The 12,000-nt window shown below is 47.1% G+C and overlaps 1 protein-coding gene across 12 annotated transcripts in view; it reads right to left on the reverse strand.

The window, feature by feature from the left end:
• TSC2 (TSC complex subunit 2) overlaps window positions 1-11,923 on the reverse strand; it is a 59,332-nt gene extending 47,409 nt beyond the window's left edge. For 10 of the 12 annotated variants that reach the window (XM_066640394.1, XM_066640392.1, XM_066640391.1 and 7 more), the window contains exons 1-9: window positions 11,867-11,923; window positions 8,989-9,152; window positions 8,228-8,314; window positions 7,617-7,727; window positions 6,188-6,332; window positions 4,764-4,881; window positions 3,549-3,597; window positions 2,967-3,092; window positions 1,588-1,661 (exon numbers count right to left, since the gene is read on the reverse strand). In XM_066640394.1, coding sequence (XP_066496491.1) covers window positions 1,588-1,661; window positions 2,967-3,092; window positions 3,549-3,597; window positions 4,764-4,881; window positions 6,188-6,332; window positions 7,617-7,727; window positions 8,228-8,314; window positions 8,989-9,129 — 851 coding nt within the window. In that variant the 5' untranslated portion in view covers window positions 9,130-9,152; window positions 11,867-11,923. Of the gene's footprint in view, window positions 1-1,587; window positions 1,662-2,966; window positions 3,093-3,548; window positions 3,598-4,722; window positions 4,882-6,187; window positions 6,333-7,616; window positions 7,728-8,227; window positions 8,315-8,988; window positions 9,171-11,866 lie in introns of those variants that run through there. The other 2 variants (XM_066640384.1, XM_066640395.1) reach the window with 2 other exon arrangements.
• Window positions 11,924-12,000: the final 77 nt, after the last annotated feature.

Raw genomic sequence — 12,000 nt, forward strand, 5'->3', positions numbered from 1 at the left:
ACAATCTCTGGCGCTCCCAGAAGCCACTTCCAGGTTGCACCACTTAAAAAAAAAAAGCGTTCCCTTTAAAAATGTTTTTCAAAAGTTTTAAAAGCATGTCTTACCTCAACACCACAAACCACACCTGCTACAGAGCAGTTCCTGACATTCCTGGAAGCCACTTCTGGGTCATGCTGAGGTTCCCAACCCCCACTCTTGACGCTGGTTTTACCCCAGAATTGGGAAACACTTCAGTGATTCATTCTGAGGTGCACCAGGGGTGAGGGAGGGGGTCATGGATCTGAAAGAGGTTTCCAGGAGTCCCAGAGACTGCCCTGCAGTTGGCACGGTTTGTGGCGCTAAAGTAGGTAACATTTTATACAAATTTTTAAAAACATTATTAACGTGGACCCCAATATCCATAAATTTTGTTAGCCGCAGTAGGTCCAGGAACAGATCCACTGCAGATACCGAGAGACTACTATACTATGGAAGCATTGCGCATTTCATCATGGTTAGTGGTTCTCAGGATCAGGGACTGTGGAAGTCAATAGTGCCAAAGTGAGACACCTCAAGGCATTTCCTTCCTGCAGAAAAACCAAAATGGCAGGCACAGAAAGTGCTGGAGAAACACACACTTTCCACCGCACCAGTGTGCCTACCCAATGGCCTTGCAGATTTCCAACCTTGGAAAAACAACCATGCCTGTTTAGGATTGACCACAGAGTCTGCACACGCAGCTTGGAGCTACTCTGGTTCTGGATAGCAGGATAAGGTCCACTGGGAGAGATGCCCTTGAGATAACTCCACAAGGAGCTACTCAGATTGAATAATTATTAACCAACTACATAATACCTGAAGAACTGTGGCATTGGAGTAATAAGGCCCGTCACAATTGTGTACCCTGGAGTGAGACAGGAACTAAACTGGAGGGGGGGTATGACTGCCTCCCTAGTGTTTGGTGGTTTACTGATTTGTTGGGTGACCTGTTCCATAATATTTTTTAAAAAATAAATAGGAGCAACACCAACCCTGTGGTTGGGAGGGGTAAGAACTAGGAGGGGTTAGCAACCAGGCCAACTTCAAGAAGGTTTTGTTCCGCATGGGTTCTGATTGGACAGTATGAAGTCACCTCAGTACTATTAGCATAAGAAGTATAATAATGAGTGCCCAGGGGGTGTGTGGGGCGTCCTTCTTGAACAGAGTTTTGGGTGCAACATTCCACATGCGTGTGAGCTCCATTGTCCATCATGGGCACCTGGCCCCATAGGTAGCCCTTGAGCCAAGAGATCTACAAGAGTAACTGACAAGAGTAAGGGATTAATAGAGATAGCTTTATTATTTTATTGCTGATATGTTTTCTAGATGTTGATGCCTCTAGCATTTTCTGCCTTATTGTAGAGTGTGTAACCTTATGTATTTAATAAACTAAAATATATTTTACTAAGTTTCACTGTCTGTTGGGGACAAAGGTTCAGAATCCTGCCTAGCCGTTCAGCAAGCTACCAAGTGCTCATTGAGGTCTAGTAACTTGAGGACTGAGGCTTTAATTGGAGAAAGAGCTCATTGAAAGAGCAAGAAGTGATGATAGCAGGGGACGTGACTCACCTGTCCTCCATGATCTGGCACATGTTGTAAATGGCACTGTGTCCCAGGTGAGTCCCCAGCAAGTTGCGCATGAGCTGCAGGGCAAAACATTAGAGCAGTAGCTTTTAAAAGGTTAGGAGAGGCCTCCTATGCAGAACCCTGACAACTGTGCAACAAAAAATTGCTCAGTTTGCAACAAAGAAATGCACAATGTTTTATAAACAGAAAAAAATGCTTGGGACAAAACTACTTCGAGCAAATTAAGAACTCTGTACATGTTTGCATAATTCTAGCTGTACAAGTTGAACTTCGATGGTTCATCAAGATTATCTTGATGTAAAATTCCAGTTTGTTTTTAAGTGCACACAGAAGTTGCTAGTAACACCCACACCTTATCAGTCCCTCATAGATAGAATCTTACATGTATAGTGGTGGATCTGCCCCCTCTCCCCACCAAAGCAAGGGCAGCTTGACATTCCATTGGCACCAATGGGTCTTCCTTCTCAGGTTCGATTGCAGAAGTGCTGAGAAGGGGGTTCAATTTGGATCAGGGCTACTGCATGGCTAAAGAGTTAAAGCTCACTCCCTGCACATCATGGTCCCAATCTCCTTGGGCTTCTCTCTTTGCAGTTTCTTAAATTAAAAAAGCAAACCCATCACAGGAGTTGCAGAGGGGCCTGGCACTTTAGGGGCATCCTGAGGCTCGGGAGTGCCCAAGTCCAGGGCAACAGATTGACGGATGGTCCAACAGAGCACTCTGCAGCACCTGCGGTCGCACACCACACACCTATGCAATGCCTTACCTACTTAAAGAGATAGAAATGTGGAACCCCTCATGGGATGTTGCCCAATGACTCTGTCTCAAAAATCTGTCGAGTCAGGCTAGCCAATGATCTACCCAGCACATAGTCCAGGTACTTGGCATAATTTCAATTAATAATATCTGGAGAGGTCCTTGCTCTTGTCCGGATAATAGGATAATCTTCTGCTTCACCACCACTTGCAAGGATCCTCTCTGGTTCCTTCCTCAAGGTCTTCATGGCATCTGACTTGGCAGATTTACCTCCTACTAACTCCAGATAACTTCACACTTTAACCCACCAAATACCTCCAGACAGTTCCATACACTTCATGGTTGCATGAAGGAACAATTACATTTCAAGCAGTACGGGGAGAAACAAACACATCCTAAAGCATTCCCCAATCACTGTATCTTCCTATTCCAAAGATACCATCTCACACACGTGATGGTATAATGGAAGGAGAGAAACCCAATTCCGTAACAAGCCCAAACAAGTCAGGCCAAACTACATACTGGCCTAGACAAGCTAGGCTGTGGCTCTAATGCACTGTGGCACATGTATTAAAACCAATACATGAGCACTGAAAGAGGCACTGACCTTCCAGCAAGGCTCACAGAGTTCCTTCACGTTGATGGTTCGGCACAGAGTGATGATGAAGACAGGAAGGGTCCCGGAAGGCAGGCAATTGTAGCAGACAACTGCATCCAGGACTTGCAGGGAAACCTGAGAGGGCAAAGGGGGGAAAGTGTGATTCTTTTGCCACTGGGGTTCTTCACACTTCCACAGTCAATACTGCTATAGTTTTACACAGAGAAGCTCATAGAGACTTTAGAGGCCAAATTTTGCAAGATCTTATGAAATCCAAGATGGTGGCGCCCTAATTTCACGAGCTTTCGTGAGATCCAAGATGGCAGTACTTTTTGACAGTGGACAGAACAAGAGGATGGGAAAGGGAGGGGGGAGTGCAAGCAGGTGTCCTAACCCACATTTACCAGACTGGGGATAAGGAGGTCAAGGAAGGAACAGGTTTTGAGAAAGAATTGGAATGGGGGTGGCATGAGGGCAGGAAGAACCTCATTGACGAAGATTTACTTTGTCCTGCAGGTCAACTTTAAATCAATGCGGTTAACAATGCTAATGTTCTTCCTTCACACCCATCACGTCTGCATCATCACTGACCTCAATGTCAACTGCGGAAGACGTCTGGACGCACAACAGGCAGATCATGCTGAGGGAAAGAAAAGGGAGGTCAGTGGTTTGGTTTTTAAACACACCTGCCCACCACCAAAAACACCTGCCCACCACCCTTCACTGCAGGAATACTAAAACCGGGTTCTCAGGTCTGCATAGAAAGTCTGCCTAACCCCTCATCCCAAATCCAAGAGTTGCCTTCTCTAGCCGTCCTCTACTGTCCTGCAGTCAAGGTCAATTACTACCTTTCCTGTGCTGCAGCTGCACATCTGCTTTGTTAAGTTTTTAATCAGTTGGCTTTGTCAGGGTTGGGCCTCCCGTAAAGCAGGCCCTAGGCATCTGTGGTCTTGGCTTCTGAAGATTTGAACCTCCATGGATGGCCTCTCTGCCTCAGAATACCCCCAGGAAGTGACCGGAAGTTACTTCCAGTTTGTGTACATGAATTTTGGTCACATCTAGATATTCGAGGAGCACCCCAATCCATGAGACTTTCCACACCACAGAACACCTCCCAGATGTGACTGGAAGTTGCTGATGTGAACAGGAGGCAAACCAAAAGTTGTGGGTACAAACCAGAAGTCTCTTCAGGTCACTTCCTAGAGGTATGGGGAGGGCCAAGGTCCCAGTGTGACCTCACAGTAAGTAATTGTGGTTATCACAACCACGCCGCCACCGGAACTTCAGCATCCCCAGATTTTTATATCTGAAGGGGGTCTTGGAACCAACCCCCAACGGATATTGAGGGCCACCATCCCTGCATATTGTTTATCGTTCATTGCTCTTTTTCTGCCAATATTATTGTTATTATATTATTATTATTATACTAATAATATCAATATTATTATTATTCTACTCCTGGCTACACTATTGCTTAATCTGGATTTTGCTCCTATTGTTTTTGCCCTGATTATTTTTATATGTTGTATTTCTAAATGCTTTTATGGTAGGTTTTTAAGGAAGTGTTTAAGGAAGCTGCCTTTCTCATTCGCCTTCGCTACAGAAAAATGAGACAAAATTTATTTTTTTAATAAAATAAATAAATGCAATATCATTACATAGATAAAAGTGCACCAAATGCCTTCTGGCCAGCATTTCCTGCAAAGCACAAAATATCAAAGGCAAAGGTCTATGCAGAACTCAGACTGTCAGTTTCAACTCTAACCAGGAATCTTTGAGCCAATGGGAGACTGAAAGCCGTCTTACTGGACCATGTTAGCAATATAATCATCCAGATAGCAGCTGTTGAACTTGACCAAGTTGACCAGAACCAGCAGGAACTCCGAAGTCAGCCCAACATCCATCCACTGCAGGACAAAGTCCGCTGAAGGGGGAGCAAAGAGGGTTAATGCAGCACAGTCCAAACTCTCAGTAATGGGAAAATTGCTACCCTGTGAATTCTGATTGTATTTTCTAGACTCTGGGTGTTCACAGAAGTAGCAAATAACTTCTCAAGAGCCATCAAAATGATTGCCTGCTACATCTCAAGAGGAGGGTATTGCCTCACTGGAACAGCCCAAAGCAGGCTCATCAGATCCAGCATCCCATTTCCAGAGAGCACACAGGTTCCTCAAGCAAGGCACTGAGCCAAACAGCCTTCCTGAGAATGGAAGTGGGCTTTTTATGAATAGAGTGGGCCCTCAGTATTCGCGGGAGAGCCATTCCCAAGACTCCCTGTGAATACCAAATTCTGTGGATAATGAAATCCATGGCTGGAGAGCCTTTGAGAACTTCCTGGAAGTCACCAGTGTGAGCAGAAAGTGAGGCCCTCCAGCCACAGGCTCAGCATCTGTGGATACTGAAATTTGCAGAGGCTGCAGTCAAGGACAGTGTACTTGAGTGCTTTGGCACCACATTTACATCATTTGTTTCTGCAGAGGTGCAAATTTGCTTCTATATCAAACTATCCGGAATACTTCAGATCTGGGATTAACCAATATGGCTAATATGCATCCTGAAGCATTTTCCAATAATGTTTCTTTGCACAGCATAAGTAGACGTAGCCAGGTTTGTCCTTGCCGTGAAGCCACCTGAAACAGTTGCATAGAGCAGCAGCCTTGAAAGGGTGGCAGACAGACAAGCCCCCAGCTGAACTGTCTGCCACCCCTTCAAGCCTGCCACTGCACTGGGGCTACGATCTTCCTCTAACTTTCCAAGAGCGAGCTGGTTGGGGACAGCAACAGTGGCAGCCTCATTTTACCTCCAGATCGCCTCTCCCCATCTTGGTGCTCAGGCAGGGAAAAAGGATCTGGAGCTCACCTCCCTCCCTAGAGCAAAGCAGGCAGTTGCTCTCCCTCCTCTGCAGCACGTCCCAGAGCACGCTGCTCCCGTCCATTCCAAGCAAAAGCCATGAGGAGGAGAGGCTGCACATGGAACTCTGGTAAGTACAGGGAAGCGGCGGGTGCCCCTCTTCCCCATCCCTAGTCATAGGTGTTTGCTGGCCCCCTACTTGGGGGCGTACGTGCGAACGAGCCTAGAGGCAGCCACACGGGGATTGCGGTGGCCGCCACTTGATGTATACCATCACATCAAGACCGTTCCAGAGAAATTGAAGGCAAGAAACATGGCTGTACATCCCCACTAGGAGCAATCTCTCTGCTGCTAAATCATGGTTTGAAAAGGAAGCTTACCCAATTCCTCTTCCAAGTAAGTGATGTATTTTCCATTGTCCGTCAGAGCCTTGAAAACTTCCAGGCGTTCGTGTAGGTCTTCATTAGAAGGATAATCCTTGATCACCTTGAAAAAGTGGGCTCGGAGGATCCCCAGCCTTTCGCCCTGTAAGGAACAGAACATCACAAGAAAAGTCCTGCAGGATCTGGCCAGAGAGGCCCACCTAGCTTGAGAATTCATTTTCCATGGTGGCCCCCATCAGCTGCCTCTTGGAAGCCTACAGGCAGGAGAGAAAGGCAGGCTTTTCTCCCGCCACTGCTCCCCTACCACTGGGACTCAGAGTAGGTTGCCACTGGACCCAGAGGTAGCGCACAGCCACCATGACTAGCACCCGTTGATAGACCTCATACCCTCTGGGAACTTGTCCTATCCCCTTTTACAGCTGTTGCCATATCTTGTGGCAACGAATGCACTAATTACACATTAATAATTGCATAATATGCACTTGCGCTGAGCGAAGAAGTACTGTACGTCCTTTTGTCCGTCTGAGATCTCCCACTAGTCAGTTTCACTGGATGATTTTTCATTCTAATATTATGTGAAGGGGAGAAAAAACAAACTTCCCTCTCTCCCTACACCATGCAGAGTTTTATCATTCTCCATCATGTTTAACATGCTCCATCATGCTAAATCGCCTTTTTCCAAGCTAAAAATCCCAACACTACATGGCTTTTCTCATCAGGAAGGTGCTCCGGCCTTCTGTTCATTTTGGTTGCCCTCTTTTGTGCTTCCTCCAGCTCTACAACAGCCTTCCTGAGTGGCAGCAACCAAAACGGTACACAGCATTCCAAAAGTGGCAGCACCATACAGTAGATGCATATAAGGGCAATATAAGGTCAGCAGTTCTTGATCCCTTTCCTAAAGTTCCTAGCGTGGCCTTTGTCTTCTGTAGCCTGCAGTAGCCGATACTCAACCATTTTCGGGGAGCTCTTCTCCACAAGATTCCTTTCCTGATTCATCACCAATGTAGGCATGAAGTTGGGATTCTTTTGCTCCGGTGTGCATCACTTTACACTTATCGGCACTGAAATGCATTTGCCGTTTGGTTGTCCCTCCGCCCAGTTTGGAGAGGCACGTTTTGGAGCTCTTCACAGTCTACTTTAGTTTTTACTACCCCAAATCATTTGGTGACATCTGCAAACTTGGCCACCTTGCTGTTTACTCCCAACTTCATACCGCTTACAAACAAGTTCAAAAGCACCGGTCCCAAGTCAGACTCTTGGGAGATCCCACTTCTGACTTTCCTCCACTTCTGACTTTCCTCCAGGTATTCCCACTGAATGATGAAGGACCCGGCCTCTTGGGAACGTGAGGCTGTTGACTTCATGCTTCCTTGAACCGCACACATCAGCTCTGCTCAATTTCTCTGCATTGCACATCACACCTTACCTGCCCCTGAATAATGGCCTGCAAGAGATGCAGCACAGCATGCCTGGCTTCTGCTGGGCGGTCCGGCTGCAGCATGTCCGCCACCACCTTCCATATCGCTTCTACTGCATGCTAAGAGCAGAAAACAGACAGCATTACCCTCAGCCATATGTCTGGGTACCCCTCCTTTCATTCCTGATCACCTCACCAAAAATTCATTGCTTTCTATTATTATTTCCACAATATCCAAATCTCATGGGGGGTGCAGGAGGCCGTCAGTCCTTCACAGCCCCTACAGGGCTTTCTGCACCGAAAGAACAGAAAAAGGGGAAAGAGACCTCCAAACAGTTGCAGAAGAGAAAGCAACTCTCTTGAACAGCCTCACATTTCTGGTGCACAAATATGAGATTTTGTTACCTGGATTTTTGTTACCTCTGCAGGCCGACTATTGGGGAAAGATGTCTCTTTTCAATTTAACAAGCTGACCCCCTACCACCCCCACCCAAAGCCATCTCTAAAGGCCCATTCATAGTGAAGTAGGAGTGTAGCTCGTTTTGGAAGGGGGAGAACTTGGGGTTCTATTGCCCAGAGTATTCTTGACAGCTAAGCCTTCTGCACTGGGACAAACTCACTTCTTCAAACTTCTTGGTTTTTGCAACCTCACAGATCTGACCAATGGCCCGTATCCGATTATTCAAGCCACATTCTAGGCTCAGTTCCTGAAAGGAAAGCAGGAGAGCATTAGACAATCCCAAGTCATTTGTAGCCCGGTTATGCCACAGTATTGTAGTGATGCCAAAACACAACTGTGAGCATTGTGATGCTGGAGGAAGAGGCAAATGGGACCCATTTCTATAGGAACATCATCTCTTTGGGATCTCTGCTCAAGTACAGGGGGCCATCCTTATCCACGGGTTCAGCACCCACTGATTTAAAGTAGGTGCTGACCCACGTTGGAGGGTCTCACATGACCTCTTGAATGCAACCACAAGTGCCTTCCAGATACCTGCAGGAGGCTTTCTGAGGCCCACAGAGGCCACATCTTTCTGAGACCTGGGGAAGAAACTTCTGGTCATGTCCTGGAGGTTGTCTGAGGGCTTTCCACAAATTTAATTATCCACAGAACCATGGGGGGGGGGGGTCCTGGAACAGATCCCCTACAGATCCCCATTGTAGTGTCCAAAAAACAACCACCAGGCCCTTTTCATTTGCTGATGACAGGACACCTAAAGCAAACTCAGGACATTGCAAATAGTCACAGGGCAATGACTGCCTTCCATGTTCCCACTGCCTGCTCTGTGTCTTAACCTGCTGTTCTAGACTTTGCCCCCTCTGTGGGCCTTCAGACTCCTAATCTCAATTCAGGCTGCTGCCAACAAGCTCCACATTTCACCTTGAGTATTTCTGCAGTAATGATAAATTCTGTTTGCTTTCCTTCCGACGACTTGGAGTTCGGCCGGGACTGCCCGAGACCCAAGAGGCTCTTAAATTTCTCCTTCAGACCAGGGTCTTTGCTCTGCGGTTTGGCCATCATGGACTAAGAAACCATGGAGGAAGCTGGGTGGACAAGAAGAACTCTCATGAGCACTGTTGGCAGAACACAATCAATACAAACATTTGTCAAGACAATCAAACAGGTGATAATTCCGCCAAAGATGGACATATTCAGAGGACTCCATCCTATTCCCTGGGGACCAAAAATGAGGGGGGGGCTTTAGTTCAATGGAAGAGTACCAGAAGGCCCTGGATTCAACTCCCAGAAGCATCTACAGGTAGGGCTGGGAAAGACCCTTCTCTGATTGAACCCTGGAGAGTTGCTGCTGCCAGTCAGCATAGAGAATATTGACCAAGATGGATCACTGGCATGACTCAGTACATGGCAGTTTCTTAATGGTCTCAAAAACTGCAGCACATGCGGGTATCAATTCTTCTCAGGAGCTCCATGCACACATTGGAGCACATGCCAAACCCTGGATCACAGCAGTGAGTGGCAATACTTCATACCCACAGGACCAAAGTACAGTGGACTCTCTTTATCCTTGAACATCTGCGGATGCTCAGAAGGCCTCCTGGACACAACCAGGGTTCATTCCAGTGACTTCCAGTAACACCTGGGAAACAAGGAGGCCATGTGCAAACTCCAGAGGGTTCAGTGCAGACCCCAGGTAAGTAATTGTGGTGCCACAGAGCCCCTCCTCTGCAGGTTTCATTATCCATGGAATAAGGTATCTGTGGGGGGGGGGTGGTCCTAGAACAGGTCACCTGCAGATACTGAAGACCCACTGTACAGGTTGAGCCTCATTATTTGAGTGGGTTCTAAGCACTCACATGGATGGCAAAAAATGCACTATAGCAAATCAATTTAAAAAAGTTTCTTTGCTTTGTGATTTAAAAACAGCCTTGCTGACCTTTGAGATGTAAGATGAATCATTAAGAAGACAATCATCAATCAGTCCTCCTCCAAGCACTTACAAAGGTGCTTCACTCAGCCCCTCCCTTCACCTATGCAAAGTGATCAACTTTCTTTCACTGCTGGGGGGGAAGGGAGGGGTCCACTGGGGAGAGAAGGATTGATGGATTGTCAGCCAGCTGCCCTCTCTCTCTCTCTATGCTATTGTTAAAGGAATGTTCAGTTTTTAAAACTGATTTTAGAAGGGTGCATTTTGCCCCTTCTCCTGGAATCAGCATATTCCTTCTCATTTGCAGGGGCCATTTGTGTTGAGTCAAATCTGTGTATAACAAATCCATGTATAAATAGGCTGGACCTGTATATGCATCAGGTAATATTATGAGCTTATAGAATCATAGAATTGAAGAGTCGGAAAGGGTCCTCCATGACATCCAGCCTAACCTCCTGCTGAAAGCAGGAAAATACTTTCTAAGGCAGGGCCACTTAAACCCAGCCCAGGTGCTGGATCCAGGGTTCAGAGGAACCCATCCGCCCAGTGAGTGGACCTTACCATTCAGCTCATCATCTGGGTAGACCTGGACACCAGGATGCCCTGGGCAATTGTGTCTGCCCGGAGGTCCTGTTGTGCAGTCTTCTGGGACGCCAGACAACAGACGCAACAGTCCAGAGTGTCCTGGTGCCCAGGTCTACCCAGATAATGAGCCGCACACCTGGAGGCTGTGCTCAACCCTCTGGAGGTTGCAAACAGCCTCCTTGTTTCCCAGATGTGACTGGAAGTCACCGGAGCAAACCCTGGTTGTGTCCTGGAGGAAAGCCACGGCCTGGACGGGGGGGGGGGGCCATTCTAGGTGCACAGCGGTTGCAAGTTTGGGCGCCGCTGCTCTAAAGCATCTCCAAAAAGGCCTGTCAAGCCTCTTCCAGGAGTCCTCCAGTGCAGAAGAATCCACCACTTCCCTCAGCAATTGGTTCCATTGCAAAACTGCCCTTACCATGAAGAACTTCTTCCTGATATTCAACCACTCCTGCATCTTAAACCCTTAAGATCTAGTCCTGCTCTTGAGGGCACCAGAGAGCAAAGCTTCGCCTTCTTCCTTGCAGGCCTATCACAGCCCAAGCTCGTTTCCACTGAACAGATGGAGCCAGCACAGCAAAACACTCAAGAGAGACAGCACTGCACCATTAAGAACTCTCTTGATGTTATTGTTTCCAAGGAGAAACAAGAGCATAAGATGATCATGAGGTTTATGCTGTCATATGAAAAACCAGGTTCTGGTATTTTAAATTCTTGTACAGTTTGCTCATCAAACAGGTTTACTTTAATAATAGCACTTAATATCTTGCTCATATCAATCAATGCATATCTTTGCACTGACTATATTTTCGAAGCCAATGCAAAGAGTAAAACCAATTTGAGCAAGATATTAAGTCCAAAAGCCGCAGAAGCAGTGTGCCTGACTTTTTCTGCTAGGTTTTATTCCCTCTCACAGCAATTGTATTTAATCTGTGGAACTCCTTGCCACAAGATGCATGTGGGATTTTATATACTCTGTGTGTGTATAGTGTGCTCCAAACCAATGCCAGGAATAAAACTATATATAGATATTTCTATATAAAATCACACACAGTTTACTCTTTGCATTGGCTTGGAGGACACTCACATCCAGTGGCAAAGAGTTCCACAGATTAAATACAATTAAATTAAATACAATTTAATGCTGCTGAATACATGTGCATATATAAATGCGCACACACAAACAGGCAACAGCAGCTGCAGAGCATCTTTGGGGGCCAGAGCTGGGGGGTGTTTCAGACTCTGTCCCCCCAACACCCCCAGCTTGCTCCCCGCAGCCCCCTCACTCACCTTCCTGCCGCCCCCTAGAACACGCCCTCCGACAGGCTCCCCACCCGCGCCAGCCCCTTTAAGCGGAAGACGTCACTCGGCCCCGCTTCCGGTCGGGCAGAGGAAGAGCGGACTTGGGCGCCGCGGGGGATGCC

Source organism: Tiliqua scincoides, chromosome 13 (assembly GCF_035046505.1).
Source record: "Tiliqua scincoides isolate rTilSci1 chromosome 13, rTilSci1.hap2, whole genome shotgun sequence".
Classification (NCBI taxonomy): Eukaryota; Metazoa; Chordata; class Lepidosauria; order Squamata; family Scincidae; genus Tiliqua; species Tiliqua scincoides.